General features: G+C 38.2%; 1 protein-coding gene across 3 annotated transcripts in view; it reads left to right on the plus strand.

Moving 5' to 3' along the window:
* SH3KBP1 (SH3 domain containing kinase binding protein 1) overlaps positions 1 to 19,902 on the plus strand; it is a 204,233-nt gene that overhangs the window by 17,487 nt on the left and 166,844 nt on the right. For 2 of the 3 annotated variants that reach the window (XM_060770073.2, XM_060770074.2), the window contains exon 2: positions 10,393 to 10,550. In XM_060770073.2, coding sequence (XP_060626056.2) covers positions 10,393 to 10,550 — 158 coding nt within the window. Of the gene's footprint in view, positions 1 to 10,392; positions 10,551 to 19,902 lie in introns of those variants that run through there. The other variant, XM_060770075.2, reaches the window with a different exon arrangement.

The raw sequence follows: 19,902 nt of genomic DNA on the forward strand, positions 1-19,902 counted from the left end.
TACCTTCCTGTTTTGTACTTTATGTACTGAAATGTATTCTGCATTCCCCAGTGATCTATCACGATCGTCCCTAGCCAACAGTATGTTAAATTCTCCTGATAAAAAGCTTGCTCCTGTTTCTCTTATGTGCCTGATCTCATGTAACTATAATTGTCAGTGATCCTTTCTCTGCCTGTCACTCAACAGTCTGTCTAGTCCTGTTCCAAATTTCTGCTCTCAGGCAAAAAAATCTAGAAGTATCACTAGATAAGGCTCCATTTTAATGGATAGGGGTTATAAATAGAAGGTCAGTAGTTGATGCTGGTGTAGTTTGGGATTGTATAAATATATATCTCAATCAAAGTTTGTTTAAGTATAAGAGTTTGTATTGCATTGCTTTTAAATAACATTCGATAAAAAATGTGAAATGTTAACCTTCTAAACATATGCCCGCTTACATCTGTGTGCTTCTGGGTATGTCATTTAAAATCCCATTAATGGCCTTTTTGTTAATAGGATCTTTGCCATCTGCAACAGCAATCCTATTACAGGAGATGGGGTGTACGTATTTCTGTCAAAATTAAATTGATATAATCCTAATAATGGTAGAATTGTGTTCTTATGTGGGCAATCATTGCAGAGGTCTGAAATCAACCAAAGTAGAAAATAGTCTGCTTTCCGACCATTGACCATCAATGGTAACTCAGCAAAAGAGAATGAAGGGCTTTTATTTCCCTTTTAATTACTGTACATTGGAGCCCCTGGTGACACAGCGGGGTTAAACCCTTTTTCTGGTAGGACCACTGACGGAGAGGTCAGTGGTTCAAATCTGGGAAGAGTGGGTTGAGCTCCCTCTGTCAGCTCCAGTTCTCCATGCGGGAACATGAGAGAAGTCTCCCACAAGGATGGTAAAAACATTAAACATCTGGGGGTCCCCTAGGCAACGTCTTTGCAGACGGCCAATTCTTTCACACCAGAAGCGACTTGCAGTTTCTCCTGACATGAAAAAAAAAAACAAACAAAAAACTGTACACTGATATAATGTAATACATGTTTGAATTTAGTTTCTATAATTAGGCGAGAGTGCCATGTCTTTGCAGGTGACTTGGGAATGTAAGATAGTAATTGTAATGTTTCAGGGTTTCTGACCTTGCCTTCCCTCAGGTGTAATGACTGTATTTTCAGAAGAACAGGCAAGGAAGTACTTGTCCCTATTCAGACAAGGCTCTGCAACCTTGTAAAGACATCATCATATTTTTTATCCCTTATGATTTGCATAGTAGTACAGGAATTTTGACAGTGGAATACTGGGTGCTGAATTTCCCCCTTGCTTTGCATGTGTTAGATATCCCTGCAGTGCTTTGGAGTCTCTTTAAAATAGGATCTTAGGGTGGGAATAAAGTATAAAAGTACAATAAAGGCAGAGGCACCTGACAAAGATTTGAAGCACTCTTCCTATTTTAAATGCAAATTTGCTGTTTCGGAGCAGTGGGTTTTTCAACATATCTCTCATGTTGCATACAAGTACTTTTACCTTGCCTAGCTCCCAATATGTCAAATTTTCTTGACAAAAGGCTTAATCCTGGAGCTCCTCTGTGCCCTTTCTCATGTAACTGCAATTGTACTTTTAAGAATGAAATCGGAAGCAATTCACAAAACATTTTTCTTACAGATATCACTGTTCTTATAGTTATGTCTGCTGAATAGTAAGTTCCAATAGGTAAAATAGGATTTACTTGTGACATTTCTGTAGGTTTGTATTTATTTATTTACAGTATTTATACCTTGCTTTTATCACCCTAAAGAGCGGCTTACAAAACACATATACGGCAAACATTCAGTGCCGATTATATTATAAACAGGGACAGACAACTCAAACAGAGGTAAAGGCAGTTTTCCCCATCTTATTTACAGCATCTTGGAGGCTGTGCTTGACTCCGGCCACGGTGTGTGCGCGCACGCACGTGTGCTGCCACTTCATATTCCATGCCGAGGAGCTTTCCTCCGATGGATGTCCTTAAGGGTGCCTTTATTACCTCCTCCCTAAAAGTGGTATCTGTTTTATGTACTTGCATTTCTGTTTTTGACTTGCTAAGTGGGCAGGTGAGCTGGGACTAAAGGCAGGTGCTCACCCCGACCTGGGCTCAAACTACTGACCTTTCAAATAGCAGGAATTTTCTGCAGCACAGCGATTTAGCCTGCTGTGCTAAGCCTGGCCCTTAATGGAACAGTTGTTTAGGCTTTAGTCCATGCCTAGCAATGAATTGTGAGTAAAGATGATATAAAGCTTCTTTTAATTTTAAAGCTCTTGTTATATTGCGTCTTGCTAATTCATCTTTTGTAGCACTGTAAAATATATTGTAGTCTTTTAAACAAAGGCAATAAATGGATACAGATTTCTCTAATTACTGAGATGACTAACATAAGGAGTGCAATATGTGATGTTTCAAATCATAATTTCTGTTGTTAATTACTGCCTTTTAAGGCAAATTCCAGGAAACATTTTGTGAAATGGTTGGAGAATGTAAGGACATTGAATTCCTTTCAAAAGTTTATTTCAAATAATGTGTGTAAAGCAATACTACGTGGAGAGGGAAAACCTACACTAGGATGTAGCTTTTCACAGTGTGTGTGTGATTGCTTTCAAGTTGTCTGTTGACTTATGGTCATCCCATGAATTCCATGTGGTTTTGCAAGTTTCTTCTTCTGAAATATTTGCTGTAGTTCAGTTGTGTGTCTTCAAGTTGTTTTTAACTTATGGCCACTCTGTCACAGGGTTTTCTTGGCAAGATTTATCCAGTGGCACATGTCTTTACTTCCTTCTGAGGCTGGCCCTGACCTATAATACAATCACATTATTTTTGCTATTTAAAATAGTTTTAACATGTTTGGAGTGATTTTATTTGTCTGTCACCCAGAGATCTTACGATTAAGGAAAGGATATAGGCATTTTAATAAAATAAGAAATAAATATTGTGATTTACTTTGTCTTCTCCACAGCTCAACCTTGACTGTTTTCTTGTTTACAGTGAACAGCACAAGTATTATTTATTTATTTATTTACTACATTTGTAGACCGCCCTTCTCAGCCCTAGGGCGACTCACGGCGGTGTACAACATATAAAAACCAGGTACAATTTCAATAAAGCAATTACACATCAACAATAAACAACAGCACTATCAATAATACAGTTACACTAAAATAATTCGCCACGTCTCATCGTTGAATCATAATCCGAATCTCATTATCCATGTTCCGTTCTAATCGTCATTGCCAATTGTTGCAGCAAGTAAATTGTTATAGTCACTGAATTTAATACAGAAGGTAGCAAATTTTCAGAATTTACTACAGCTTACAAGGTTTTAGAATGTGTGTTGGACTAAGCAGCTACAGAGTGTGTGTGAAAGAGAGGTTTTATGCAAGAAAGCGGTGCTTCCTTCCTCTGTTTTTGCTCCTTCTTTACTCCGTTCACAGCTTCTTTACCCTCCCAACCTAATTGTCTTTAGGAAGTGCCTTAGGCTGAAGGGATGGGCTGCATGTGGATCACCGTGGGTGGGCTCTGAATGTCCCTCAGCAGACAGGCAAATATTTCATCACTACTTTATGCTTGTTCAATACTTCACCTGACATTGCATCCATCACCCTACCTATTTATTACCTCTTTGAACATTCAGTGTTCTAAAAATACTGTTATGCCCCTACATTGTAATTTTCAGCTGCTGCGCTTGATCCTTGTTCTAGCTTCTGGTGGCAATAACATTTACCATCCCACACAGCCTTTATAAGGTAAAGGACCTGATGCCTGCAAAACACTTTACATGAAGGTAGAATTTATGAGCATAGTGCTGTTAATCAGGAATATCAATATGCAAAGGGATCTTGTAGCTTCATCTACATGAGCCAAAATATTTCAGAGTAAACTGCTCCAGAGCCGCCCCAGTTGAAGTATTGGAAATCCACATCTATTCAGAATGATTCTGCCATTGTCTTCCTCTGAAGCCGAGAGTATGATTTGCCCAAGGAGACCCAGTGGGATTACGTGGCTGATTGAATTTAAACCCTGGTCTCCACAGTTATAGTCCGACTCTCAAAGCACTACACCATATTAGCTGTCTCTTTCTTGATGTATTATTTGTTGATCTATTAAGTAATGAGTAGGTAGATGAAGTTGACCAGACAACAACCTAAATACCTATAAATGAGGGTGACTTGGTGTGTAAATATCTGAAATTTAATTTTAATTTTCCTTATTGGTATTTTTTGTAAGTCTTTGGTGATTTGTAATGAAGATTTTATGAGATTTCTTTCCTCAGTTTTAGCCCTTCTCCTCATGGAGAAGATCTTTCATGTGGCTTTCTGTTCCCCTGTGTTAATTAAAAAAAATTAACCAAGAAGATTGGCAATCTTTTTTGATCTAATGTCAAGAGTTACTGTTCTGGTGAATAAAGCTCTATCTTGATTATCAAGATTTAAACTTTGCCAATCCTTCATATTCACATCTTGATGACAAAGGTTTTGTACAGTACTAGCATGTTTCAAACAGGAAAGGTAGATATCCCTAGATACTCCTGTTCAGAAAGTATATGTAGTATATTTTAGATATATAATCACAGTAGGCAGTGAGTGTAGAGGGATTTCCTACCAAGATAATGTTTCTAATCCTTCTGGGTCTGTCCCACTCTCATTTGCTCAGTTGAAACTTCACCAGCTCACAAATAGATCATTTGACAGAAGAATCCGACAGATTTTAAGGACTTCATTCATTGAAATATTACTGTTCTCTCATTTATCAAAATGAATTGGATCCAGAAGAAACTGGTCATGTGTTAGTCCCAGAATTGATTCCAGAAGTTAGTCATGTGAAATTAATGGGAGACCACTGGAAAAACTGTATCCCACCACCATACATCTGCTGAGAAGTAGCAGCCAATAATGAAAGGACCAAGGTAGAGTCATCTCGGCCCATCCCCTGTTTGGATAACTGCCAGCACGCCAATGCCTTAAATCAAGAAATAGCTTTCTATGATCTACAGAGATATTTGCAGGAATACCTCAGCAAGTGAGAGTCCAAAGGTGGCAGACTAAAACCCGGAACCTCAAGCCATGGCTGATACCAAATGAGAGGCTCCCTCCTGGGCACACAGAAGACTGGGCGACTTGGAAGGCACTGAACAGACTGCGCTCTGGCACCATGAGATGCAGCGCCAACTGTAAGAAATGGACCACAAAGTGGAGTCCATGACATGCGAATGTGGAGAAGAGCAAACCACAGACCACCCATTACAATGCAGTCTGAGCCCTGCCACATGCACAATGGAGAATCTTCTTATAGCAACATCAGACTGGTCAAAGGACATTTAGTATAATGCCAAGTTTTGAAACTTTGTTTCTGTTTTTAAATACATTACAACTGTACCCTCAATTTCGCTTTTGGCATGATAAAGAAGTAGTGGGAGGTGGAGGATTATAATAAACATTATTTATATGATTATAAATAATGTTTCTAAAACACTTATAGTTAAAATATAAAAGACATAAACATAAGAAAAATCTAAACATGCTTTTTGATGATTTTTTTAAATGAGCAGTTATTAGTTGAATCCATGATTTCAGAACCCATAGATACAAAAGCTGACTCAACTCTAATTGCTAGTTTGTATTATACTGGCTTCTTAGATTGTTTTACCATACCTGTTCTCTTCTTACATCTCTCCAAACTGTGACACTTTTTATTCTGTCTCCATTTCCTCCATTTAACCATGCATCTGGCTATGCATAAGTAAGTTGCTTTCATTTGTTTTACAAAGAATAGTAAGCTTATTTATTTTTCCTGCTAATCCCAGTGCGAGTGGGGACAAATTCATTGTTGTTATGGCAGACATGGTCCTGAGCTGCTCCCAACAGAAGAGTCTCAGATGTTGAAGTCCTCCATTGTCACAAGCCAAAAACAACTCTACTAACTACCCATAGAGCATCCTGGCTAGCTCAGGAAGGGAGATTATCGAACAGCAAGATGGACAGTGTACAACAAAACCCTATTCAGTCTCAGCCACCCATCTTAAAATAGACACACTCCAGCCTGGATGTCTACGGGTGAGCAGACTTGGTCTAGAGAATGGAACCATGATAGACAGTGCAATGTTGCTCTTGGCAACAAGTGAATCATTAATGGCACTGAAGCCAGAATATCTTCCTCTGGCTCCGTTCCAACACAATAAGCCTATTATGATACATAGAATGATATTAATGACACCTCTTGGGATTTGTCCGTTGCTTTTTCAGTTCACAATTTTATAATGTCCTGAATAGCTCATTATGTTGCAGATAAATGAACTTTTACTTTCCAGATCAAAACGACTTCTACTTCTTTGAGAAGGGATTTGTTAGGGGAAAGAGATACCTAAAAATACTGAAGGTAGCTTAGAGAGTAGCTATTGACTTTAGCATTATAAGGCAGTAACTGGACCTAAGCATGATTTCTCATTTAACTCACTAGGGGCTATTTTTTTTATAGAGTTGTATTGGAATGCCCTACAAGTCTTGATTATATGGCGATGCTACTAATACATGAAGATTAAGGATTGCACGACAGGAGTTCTGTATTTCTGTGTACATTTAGAAATGTAATGTATTTGCTACATATTATTAACTATATCCTTACTAAGGTGAAACTCCACTCTGCCTTTTTTGATGGTCAGCAACTTTATCAAGAGTCCACCTATTCCTAGTCAGTTAATATTGAATTTTTTTTTAGTATCTAAGAACCAAAGTAGTATTTCTGCCAAGACAGAAGTGTTTTTCACATAACACAAGAGTAGTATACACTAGCCATACATTCATAATGATGCAAATTATGTTGGATTTGGGTTCATAAAGTGCTGCTGTTGTTCTGTGCCTTCAGGTTGACTCCAGCTTATGATGACTCTCAAGAGATTTTCTTAACAAGGTTTATTCAGATCAGGTTTACCATTACTTCCCACTTAGACTGATAGAGTGTGATTTGCCCAGTCAAAAGGTTTCCATGGCTCACCAGGAATTTGAAACTTGTTATCTCAGAATCTTGGTTCCGCACTCAAAGCACTACACCATGCTCGTTCTTACAAAGTATAGAAGTACTTATTGACTATAATAACACAACCATTGAACCCACATTCAGATTATTGCAGTGATCTTTTTGATACATAAATGGGAAAACATTTTTATCATTCTTCCAAGTGTATCAGAAGGTTGTATTTGTTGGGGAACAAATCCAAATTCCCACTTTAAGGGTTTAGATGGTTCAGACATATATCTACACCAGCAGTTCTCAAAGTGTACTCCGTGGAGCCCTTAAGGCTCCTCAAAGCAAACTGAGGGCCTCTGTGGTTCCCTCTTCCTCCCCCCCCCTCAAAGCTCCTTCCTGCTCCTCCCTTTCCCCTGCCTCCTTTGCCACCAAAAGCCTTATTTCTTGCCTTCCTTGTCGCCAAAAGTCTCTCCCTCCCCTCACAGCCCAGATCCTTTCCCCCTCTCCTTCCTTGCTTCTAAAATCCCATTTCTCTCCCACCACTCAGGGGAAGCTTTGATTGTGCTTTTCCTGCATGGCGGAAGGGAGTTTTGAAGGTTACTGGAAGCAATTTCAGCAAATTAAAAGAAATACACAGCTAACTATTGTAACCACTCAAGATTCTGTTTGGATGCTGGGAAACTAGGTTTTCAAATGATGGTGGAAGAGAAAGTCCTGCCATGTTAGTGGATGTCCATTATCTTGATGTTGAAGTTAGATCCAGGTATGGGAAGTGCATGTACCATAGGCCCATGCATTATGGGAGGGATCCCTTCTGAGACCCTTCATGTAATATGTTCATTGTGTAAAATCTGGAATCCTTTTCCAGTGGCAAGATTTTGCTAGTTGGTTCTTCCTCTTGGCCAGTAGGTAGATGAAGCTGAAAATACTATAAAGGGAGAGTATGGAAACAAAGACTCACATGTTGGGGTTCAGGCTGCCCGTGATGAGCTCCCAAGAGCCGCCCCCTCCCTGAATGCCAAATCCAGCAGGAAACCCAATTGAGAAAGGAGTTCATCTCCTTTGTCTGTTGCACAGCTGGACTTCCCACCTGGGAGGGGGCTGCTTTCAGGGAGCTCAGTGCAAGCAATCTGGTTCCCTGCTGTTCTCGCCTTCATCCATGTAGGGGGTCTTCATGTACGACAAATTTGCATAATACATGGGCCGTCTTTGGAAGGAAAACTGTTTGTGTCGTCTGACATTATTTCCCTTATGGAAGGGCCTGTGGAAAGCAGGGCAGGGGACAGTATATTTGGGCTTGGTTCCTGCTACCCCTCTTTACTCATTAAGGAGTGTCAGCTGCTGTGGACTGTAGGTAGAGTCATGTGAATGTTGCATTTTATCATCTTAATAACTGTGTTTCCTTGCTGTCTCAGCTGCTTGTTTCCCTGACAACTCCAATCCTGACTTGTGGCACAAATAGATATCTGTGTTGAAAGCTGAGGCTTGTTGGTATTTCTTTACTTGCTCCTTCAACCTCTTAAGTTGTAAATATGCTTGAAGGAATGTGTCCTGGGTATGATTCTGCTCTAAGAGTCTGGGATTTCTAAGTGCAGCTGTTCTGGATTTTGGCAGGCAGGCTGCTTCTATAGAATAGCACTACTGGGATGGTTATTTACAAAGATGCTTGTATCAGTGGCAACAACATCTTAGAATGATACCTATGGGGGAAATGCAGCATGCAAGTAACCCTGAAATTGGTGCCCTACAACATTCGAGTTCATTAATTCTTAACGCTCAATGAACTACTGCTTATAATCAGATTTCAAACCACAAAAAATAGCAACTACTTATGATGAAATACAAAGTCTGTGTTAAGCTTGGCTTTTCCTTCATGTTCTCAACAAACTACTAATCTATTGAGAACAAAAGAAAGATGAATTAAGAATGAAAGTGCAGGTTGACTGTCCATTATCCAAAATGGTTTGGACCAGAAGTATTTAGGGTTTCAGATTTCTTATGGATTTTGGAATACCTGTATTTGTGTGTACATACCTAATGATTATCTTGGAGATGGAACTCAAGTCCAGACTCAAAATTATGTTTCAGATACACCTTATACACATAGCTTTGGCCAAATTTAATACAACATTTTAACAATTTTGTGCATCAAACACAATTTATGTTCACCAAACCATCAGAGAACAATGGCATCACTATTTTAGTCACTTGTGGGTGAACAGTTTTGGAATTTGAAACACAAACAGTCCCTGAATTACAAACATTTGACTTCAAAATGACTCATAGTTAAGAACCGGGGGGGGGGGGTGTGAGACTACAGGAAGTGAGAGAAATCTACCCCTAGGAAATGAAATTCACTCCTGAAAGAGTTATCATGGGGGAAAGGTCACATTTGTCAAAATCCAATTATCCCAGGGACAGAAAGTGAGGTGAAATATTCTGAACAGGGGCACAGATAGCAAAACAGACACCACAGGGGTGTTAACCCTTTCCTATGCTATTCAAAGCTGGGGGGGGGGAGAGATTGAATTTGTATGTAAGTCAGAACAAGTACTTCTGCATAATTTATGCCTAAGCTAAACCTATTACATTCATGGGGTTAATAGTAAGTCAACAGGCATCGTGAAAGTACATATGTATATATACATCATGCTAAAAATTGGGCTGACTGCAGACAATAATCAAAGACACCTGAAGCATTTGCTGTATCAGAACTTCACATTTGCTGCATTAGAGCTTCATAATTTTTTAGTTGCATGAGAGAAATATGTGTTCACTGAGAATTGAGTTCAACAGAGCTTATCTTTTTAATTTAATATTTTAATATGTTTCAAAATTACATTTTTATTCCCTTCTGTATTCACAGTGGGGGGCTATGGAAGATATTGGAAGTACTGCTGTGATGTGACTTTGCTGTTTTCAGTTCCATGATACTGTAGACAGGACATTTATTTTCAAGGGTGTACTGAATTTCCTGAGGGTCAATATTTGAATGATTCTTTGTGAATATGTATTAAAGTGGTGATAAATTGAAGCTTACATATTATATAACAACTGCTGGTGAATTTAGAAGTCTTAAGATTATTTTTTAATATTGAATACATTTACAGCAATTTGATTTGAAAATGATTTATTCTGGCTATACTTATGCTTTGCCTATTGTGATATTAAAATAGCTAATTTGATCCAAATAGTATCAGTAACAAGATCATTTTTTAAAATCTTACTTTTGCTTTTTTATTTTTCAGACTGTGTTGGTTTATTAGTACGCTCCAAGTGAAGTTGCTTTCCACTCTTTCCCCATTACATTTCATTCATCTTAAATTTCTACGGCTACAGATGATCTTGCTGTGCTTGGTAAAATGGCTTTCCTAATTCCACAATGCATATTTGTGTTTTCCCCTTCTAGTGGAGGCGATAGTGGAGTTTGACTACAAGGCTCAGCATGATGATGAGTTGACAATCAGTGTTGGTGACATAATCACCCACATCAGGAAAGAAGATGGAGGCTGGTGGGAAGGACAGCTCAAAGGCAGAAGAGGTTTGTTCCCTGACAACTTTGTAAGAGTGAGTACAAAGTGAAAACTGTTCATTGTCTTGTGTCTGCTCCTTTAGATGCAGGTTTGCTGTCTAGATGATATGTGCACCCACATTAATTTTAAAGATGGGATAAACCTAATATCATTAAAAAATCCTTCAAAGACCAAAGTGCATGTTAAGAGGGAAACATGAGAATATTTCTAACAATCAGGTGAAGCAAACCATGAATGTCTTACTTCTTGTTTCACTCCTTAAAATCGCATTCCCCATTTGTTTTCCCTCACAAGAAAAATTTAAGATGCTTGAGTAAAGAGGGTTGATTTTAGGTTTTTTTAAAAAAGAAACTCTCCAAGAAAATGGTTCAGTACTTTTTCTACAGTACTATTCCCATTCTCCTTGTTGCAGACTCCTAATACTTTTTGTTCTTAACTTAAAAGCATTGATGTTAAATGCATCTCTGTGTCACATCCACTTTGGCCTTTATGATTATCTGTCTGTCTGTCTATCTATCTGCCAAAGAGTATGAAAATGAGGACTATGGTTTAAGTGGTTCTCAACCTGTGGCCCCCAGATGTTTTGGCCTTCAACTCTCAGAAATTGTAACAGCTGGTTGTAGGCCAAAACTCCTGGGGATCGACAGATCGAGAAGCGCTGGTTTAATTGGAAAGGGAAAACTTGTGTAGATTCAAATTATGTTCTCGCTGGAAATTCATGGTTTGGACATGCTTCTCAATCCAGTTTTCTTCTGGATTCTCACCTAACAATTATGGCTTATATTCAGGTGGCATATTAGGTGGTGTTATCTGAAAGAAAAACTTAAATCACTCTCCTGACAAGTCATAGCATTGACTGTTACAACACACTCTACCCAAGGATCTATCCATGAAGACGTGTGGAAATGTAAAATAAAACAGGAGGCCTCTTGCTTAAACTGATGTCATCCATAAAGTCTGCATGCTTGTCTTATGCTTATTTTTCATTATATTATTCATTAGTACATTGCTGAGTCTAATTTGGCTAGTTAAGTTTTGACCTATGAATTTCAAAACTCTGGGTGACTTTCATGTGGACTTCCCTTGAAGTTCAAAATAAACGTTGAATACAAATATGCTCGGAATCCATTTATCCTAGATTCTGGTACCTAGGGCAGATCTAGGCAGTCCCTTTAATATGGAAACTTCCGCAAAAAAAATAATGCTCTCCAGATGACGTCCTGGACAAACTGGAATTAATTCGCCACAAACCAGGAAAATTTGGTAGTGGGTTTATTCCACACCTTCTTGGAAGGCGCGAGATAAACCCACTATTTTCAGTGTCTGGTCTGCATTCCAGACAGCATTCCCACAGTTTTCCGGGCTAAATTAGCCTGGAAAACTGTGGGAATACCAACCCCCTCCCCCAAAGCCCCCTAAACAGAGTAAAAAAAAGAAAAGAGCTTACCCAGGCTCCATGGGATGGCTGCCGGAGTTTTTCTGGCACGAGTTCCAGAGATCTTTCTGGGATGAGTGTAGATGGGCCCCCAGGAAGATCCATGTTTTTTAGACGCAGAATCTTCTGGGAAAAGGGCCTGTCTGGAACCGCCCCAAGAGACAGCATGCTTCAGCAGTTACTTTGGAGATGTAGGTATAATATTATGTATTCTTTAGTTTCCTTTTCAAAATTTAAAAAACCTTCTCTTTGTAGCAAATATTATGAGTTCCCTGATATTTCTGGGTGTTGTTATTGTTTACAAGTATGTTGTTTTGGGGTTTTTTTTAGCCCTGGTTTTGTGTTTATGCTTTGATAGCCACATTGTATGCCACTTTTGAATTATTTGCTGGGTATGGCATACAAATATAGTAAAGGATGTGCAGAAGATTGTTTCTTTGCATTATGACAGGCTACTGAGTGTAACATTGGAACTGTTTTTATTGCAAATGGACATGCACAGAAATCATATTAGATCATTGAAAAATATCATTACTTATTCTGTTGGTACAAAAATCCAAAGGTTTAACTAACATAGAAGATTTAACTATGAGTTAGCATTTGACAGCAATTCAGCAAATAAGTAAGTGGAAGCCTTTTACACTATATTTTGGAGCTATTTTTAATTGCCCTGATAACATGCTATGGGGTCCTGGGGTTTGTAGTTTGCCAAGCCCTTGTAATTGAGAATTCTAAGCACCCCTTCATAAACTGTGAATCCAAGATGGCCTTTGCATTTTAGACTTAAGGCAATTTAACACCATGATAGTTTTACAAGGTCTATAGCCGCCTCTGCCAAAGAGCACTGGTACCTCACCAAACCACAACTCCCATGATTTCACGGCATTGAGCTTTGGCAATTTAAGTGGTGTCAAACTGCATTAATTATACAGTGTACATGCAACCCAAGACTCCAGATGGAATTTTGGCAGTTGAAGTGGAATCATAGCACCATGACTGTGTGATGTAAAAGTGCCCTTGGTCCATTCACACTTCAACACTTCATGGCTAGTTGACAACAAAAGTATGGGCTAACTCTGTTTGTATGACAAGAAGATTCTGCAATGCCTATAACAGTGACTACATATTTTGTTCCCTAGCCATTTCTAACTTATTTGTTGTCAGATTATTTTAGGAGGGGAAATAACATGTCTTCTTATTGTATTTATGTATGGGGAAAATGTTAGGCATAATTAACTGCATTGCAGTGATGGCAAAGTTTATAATTAATTCAGGTTAATGAGATGATCTAATCCCTCCACAAAAACATTTTGTAAAATAATGCTAAGGAAAATGGCTTCTTAAATTTATGTTTCTATCATGAATGGACAATGTTGGTAAATGAAATAAATAAATGTGTGGTAAAAATTCAGATTTGTCTTGTTTGCATTTCTAAAATGTTTTGGGGTCCCGTCACAGGAAAAAGGCAACATATAAAAGATACTGTACTGTACTGTAGAGTAAATTAGATACAGAAATGAAAAGGGGAAGAAGATAGCTTTTGCAAAGTATAAGTCATCCTGTAGCAGGTTTATGCTGAGGAAATAGATTTGCTGGAGGAACGGAGGATGTTACTATTCTAATAGCATGTTGTGGTGTTTTATTTTTTGCATTCTACGAAGACAAACGATTTTTCAAACTTTGTTTGATACAGGTTTGCTTATAGGGATGGCAGGGAAAGATTAAGCATTAAAAGTATGGTAGCCAATTGCAGGCTTCAATTTGTAAAGTCAACCAATTTTCTGAAATGATTGTGGGTTTCTGGTTTAAAAAAAGAGCCTACACCTCTCTGGATGTTCTGTCTCTTCCAACCAACTTGTAGCATAAATATCACCAGGTGCACGTTTTAAGTGGAAGAAGTGCAGGATCTCACCTGTTTCCGGTGACAACATTTTACTGACAACATTTTACAGGTGGTTCACATATTGTGACTTGTTGGATTCGTTAAGACAGTTTCTTGGCAGTGACTGTTTAATGTAAAATCAGAATGCATATCTAAAAATAAACAGCTCTTCATTTCTACTCTCTGTTTAAGCAACAGATGCACAATGAAAGCTAAAGTGATTGGTCCCGTTCTTTGCCAACAGACCAGATTAACAGAGTTGAGCAATTGTATTGTCTTTGCCTTCGATACTGTCTAAATATTCCTGTTAACAAAGAGATCAACCCAACCATCGAGTCCTTTCCCTTTTTCCCTTTTGCATAAAAGGACAAGGATGTCAAATTTACCAGAGTGGTTTATGAAATGCACTTGGATTGTAATACTTTAATTATATATACTGTTAGGAAATTGTGCCGTTGTTGTCATACTAATTTATAGTGCTTTTAACAGTGAGTTGATTATTTTGTCTTGTTTGATTTAGACAAGTCAATGAGCAAACTTGTTACTGTTGAAAGGCCCTCTATTTTAGTCACACTGCAAACCAAAAGCACATCCTGTGAATTGGTGCTCTTTGCTTGGCAAATGTGGGTGACTTGTGCGTATATAAGTGACTCATATACCAACAAGAGCACTTTTGATTTGATCTCTAACCATCAGGAAAAGAATTTCAGCTATCCAGATTTTGTAACAGTTTGAAAGGGTGTGTAGCACAAGAAGTGAATTGTTGGAGAGCGTTAACTGTAGTGCTTAAGCCTGATATAACTGGACAGCTCTTGGATTTATGGACAATTTGAAGGGCCTTTTGGAATCCATACAGTGGACCTGGAGCCCATTCTCACAACACAATTATTAGCCAGAATTCCACTACTTCACCAAACTAAAAACCACAGAATTATGTAGGGCAAAGCCATGGGAATTAAATATAGTAGAACATAGTGCTGTAATTATATTCTTTGAATGGACCCCTGGATCATAGAAGTTACTCTACAGAAGATTTGGGCGCGAGTAGCATCGTTTCATAGCCATTTCTGCATTTCCGTCAAATGATGTGGAACCCATCGTGAAGCAATTTTTCTCATGTCTAGGCATTTCTTCAGAATATGGAGCACAGTCGTTTGCGCAAAACCTGTGTTTTGGGCCAGCTCACAAATCGTATGGTGTCAATCACTGTCTACGAGTGCGGAAACAGCATTTGCTTCTGCTTCGCTGACACTAGGACGACCTGGCCAATGTGTGTCTGCCACATTTTGGCGTCCTTCGTTGAAGGCTTTTACCCCCCTTGCCACAGTTCTGTAAGGCAATGCAGATTCCCCGCAAGCCTCTTGAAGACCTTGATGACACTATAGTGCTGTATGACCTCTGGCATATTCAGTCTTTATACAACTATATTGTTCTTGTTTTGAAAACATTGTGACAGTAGTTACTTTAGACTGCAAGCTAATACGAGGCTCAGTTCTTCGCGTCACTCCGCATGCGTGTGATGTAGGAAGAGCGAGTCTTTTTGCTCAAAGGTAAGGTAGGTATGTAACTGTGTGGTATATGCAACATTCTTTAGTTTCATTGCGTAGCGTCTTTACAGCAGTGTTGCCACTATTAAAGTTCCAAAGTACATTGGTGCAGATACAAAAATGTATCTTTAAACACCAAAGTCAGAATAATCTCTAATATTTCCACTCTTTCTGTATGATTGCAATAGCTGGACAGTGAAGACAGAGAAGAGTTTATTTTTTTTCTTTTTCAAAATGTGGCATTGGAGGAGAGATCTACAGATACTAGAGATTGCCAAAAAGGCAAATAAATGGGCATGAGAGCAAATCAAGCCTAAACTTCCACCAAAAGCCCAAATGACTAAATTCAGGTGCTGTATCATAGGCATTACATGAGATAACATGATATTTTAGAAAATACAACAATTCTAGGTTAAGTAAAAGACACTAGGAAAAGAGGAGAATCAAAGTAAGGGTAGATGGATTCAATGAAGGAAGCCATCGCACTACATTTGCAATGATAAAGGTGTTAATAATAAGAGTATGCTGGAGCTCTTTTATCCATAGGATTGCCATTAGTCAACTATGACTTAAAGGCAGTTAACAAGATCCTTTGAAATCAGTGGGACATATTTCTGGGCAGAAACGCCTATCAATGTGCTATGGTGAGTTTCCTTAGGTGGGTTTTCCTCTGAGAAACCAAATGTTCCTGACCCAGCCTAACAGATTTCATCTTCTTCCTGCTTGTGCTATATTCTCTCCATAGGAATTGAAAGAAAAAAAATTGGCTGTTATTCAGTGCACATGGTAGCTTGCCTAATTTTCTTTGTTTTGCTGCTCTTTGCCTTGTGTCACAGACAGCAAGTGTAGAAAAGACTGAAAGGAATCCTCAGAAACCTCTACAAAGCTCTTTATTTGAACTTTGGATTTCAGTCTCTGTTTTTAATTGTAGTAGAAATAGGACTATTTCTTTTTATTTTTTAAAGATTATATAAAAAGAGATATTGTATGGTGAGAATTTTTCATTCTAAACTCAGAGAAAGAAAAAAACCATTTGCCATCTGATTGGCAGTGATGATAACCAATATAACAACACGTTGACAGTAACTTGGTCTATCACTTAATAGGGTAATACATGTAGTGGGCTAATGTATGGTTTCACTCTTAAATATATTCAAAGATTCTTTAGTGCATTTCAGTAAAGTGTTGAAAATTCATACATCCCATTTTCTTATTCCACTGTTTTCCTCCTTGTTTTAATCCTGCCATTAACGTTCTAGTGTAGTGATTCCATTACTCAAAATATTTAAGCAATATTTAGATACATAATTGATGTGTGGAATTCTCCTGGGAAGTAGGGATGTGGGAAGAGAAGGGCAGATGCCTTTTGATCCAGTCTATTTTTGGGTTCTCTCTGCTGAAGCAAAATACATATTTCCTTGGGGGCTTTTTGCTTTTATCTTTTTGCTTCATTGGAATGCTGCCCAAATGTACTCTTTTGTTGCTTCCTTTATTTTGTACTTCTGGCATGCCTCCTCCTGAAAGTCCAGCATTACCTACAAGATAGCTAACACCATGAATTTGCTCTACGATACAGTTGGCCAGTGGCCACTTCTTGGGGCAAATTGGACAATGCAATGCAGACATACCCTGTGTCACTCTTGAAGGTTGTTGCTTTGGCAAGGGAAGAGAATCTACACTAGGCTGTCTGTGACTATGCCCAGAAATATGGCAAGTTCCTAGATTTGAGAATGAGGATCCTGTTACATATGATTATAGTATTATGTTAATGAAATACTCAGAAGTGGCTGCATAAAATAGTAGTGCTTGTGGTTAGTTGAGGAAATCTTTATCAAAATAGTTGTAAAGTTGGGACAAGCATGAATAGTATATAGAGATTATTCACACTACTGATAGTATTCTGAAAAAAACCAACATTTGGACAATGTAGTCCAGCCCTTCCCAAGGTGGCAGTTTGGCTTGCTAGATGTATCAGCCCAAGGCTACATGGACAATGGGAAGAATTTGTGGAAATTGAAGTCCAAAACATCTGCAAGACACCAAGTTTTAGAAGGCTTAGTTAAACTATTTGTAGTCCATTGATTCCTTGGAAAGCGAACTGACCTTCATAAGGTTCCTGGCCATTTTTCCTTTGGCTATTCCTCTAACTGGCATCCTTATGTGGGCTCCTTGCTTGTTGTTTCACTATAGCACCATGGCCTCACTTTTTACTGAACTCGACAAGTTATAACAGCTAAAGCAAGGTTCAAGTTTGTGTCAGCTGTTCCTATAGAAGTCCATCAAAGTTTGTAGAATGGCAGCAAAAGACATTTAATAAGAGCAGATAGCCAGCAGGTTGGCATATTTGGACTATGTTTATTAAGCCATGGATAAGACCCACAGATGCACCTTAATATTCTTTCCCTCTTTGTGAGGCATGCTGGGTTTAGCGCTCCATACAGAACTTGCCATCAAATTAGAATTTCTTGTTGCTTCAAAACTGGAGAGCAATATCTAGCACGGCCACAGAGCTAAAAGAGGTCTGGTCTTACTGACTGTCAGTGATTTTGAGTAAACAATCAAGGACTCATGTTATCAGCCTGTCAAAGAACCAGAAGAGGTGCTCATTATATCAGAGATGGTGATTTCTGAGAAAAGATGTCTTCATACCCGTAATTAGAAAATGTTCATATTACTTTCCAGGGATTTTTTTATGTGATCATTACAAAAATATGCAGTCAGCCACATTTGCTGAGTTTAGGAGAAGCCTCCACAAAAGTTAAAAAAAGGAACAAAAAACTACTTTTTAATAATAATAATAATAATAATAATAATAATTTTATTTCTTACCTGTCTCTCCTTGTGACTCAAGGCGGATTACAACCTCACTAGAAACACATAATAATCTAAAATTCATTATAAAATACACATATTAAAACATATTTCTAAAAATTATGCATTCAAATTCACAGATTAAACATAAGACACAAGTTTAAAATTAGTGAATAAAACTGGCTAGATAGACTTACGGAAAGAGATAGGTCTTCAAATATGTTTTAAATTCCGACAGCTCATTTAGCCATCAAAGCTCTTCTGGCAGATAATTTCACAGTTGTGGGGTGGCCATTGAAAAGGTCCGGACCTCAGTGTTTGGGGCAGATTGTATGGGAGAAGGCAATCCTGTAGGTAACCTGTACCCAAACCATGTAGGACTTTAAAGTCAAAACCAACACCTTGTACTTTGCTCGGAAAGGAATGGGCAGCCAGTGGAGTGACTTTAGCATGGTTGTAATATGCTCACTCCTGGATGTTACTGTAACCGATCTGCCTGCCATATTTTGAACCAGCTGGAGTTTCCAAACTTGGTCCAGAGGTAGCCCAATGTAAAGTGCATTGCAGAAAACCTCACTTCTTTGATAACCTGTGTAAATGTGTAAGAAATATGTGAGAACAATGCTTATACACTTCAAATTACTGGCTCACATCTTTTATAGTGAATGCAACCTAAAGGGCAAGTATATTTGTGTTTTCTCCTTTGGAATATTTGAATGCTGCCAAGGACCTCATGTGTCTTCATATTTATTACTTGGGAATATGTGCAAAATATTCAAATAGCATTGGATAGTAAATTTTGAAAACACTTGGAAAATAAATTTATTTAAAATACTTGGGGTTTTTTTAAAGCTGGACTAAAAGGTTTTTTATTTTATGTTATGGTAGCAGTTACATTTTAATTGCCACTTGGAGTGGTTTGTTTAGAACCAATTGTGAACTGTGTCACTGTATCTATTGAGCATGGTAGATACATAGCAGTTATTTACAGACTGGATGTGCTCATAAATATCCCTTTTTATTAGCAAAGAAAGAACCGGATGGATAAAAATGCTACAACCATGAGTGTTGATGATCCAACTGGATTGTGGGCTTTCTGCCATCTTGTCATTGCACTCTGCTCTATAAATTAGCAGCTGGATTTTCACACTGTACTAATTCCTCATGAGAGAATGAAGAGCCTCCTTTTAGCGATCACGATTGGCCATTGAGAGCCCAGCTGGTATGCTTCTTTTACTCTATAAAAGATAGCTATGTCTCTTATAGTTCTTTCAGTCCTCCTCCATTGGGGCTGGTGTCTCTAGACTAGAGTACTCTATTACAAATATTTTTGGAGTGGGTCTTTATACATACTTTAGTATGTATAATGCTCTGACATTATTTTCTTTATTTATGAGAACATGCTTTCTTAGATGAATCAATGATCCATCTATTAAAATATATGTTAACATCACCTGCCAACAGTTTCAATGCTATTTTGTATTGTAGCTTTGTAGGGGAAACACAGTCTACCAGCTTGTTAGTTGCTTGTCTAATATTTGCTATTGTCCCTGTCTTTACTTTTGCCTAAATCCTGTTTCAGAGGGAAACATACCTCAAAAGACAGAAGGCTTGTACAGAAAACACGCTGTCTGTTTTAGTGGGGATTTCCTCCAGCAACTATAAACAACCTTCCTTTTACAGTCATTACTGTTTGTAATATTCATCATGA

Source organism: Anolis sagrei, chromosome 3 (genome assembly GCF_037176765.1).
Source record: "Anolis sagrei isolate rAnoSag1 chromosome 3, rAnoSag1.mat, whole genome shotgun sequence".
NCBI classification, from domain to species: domain Eukaryota; kingdom Metazoa; phylum Chordata; class Lepidosauria; order Squamata; family Dactyloidae; genus Anolis; species Anolis sagrei.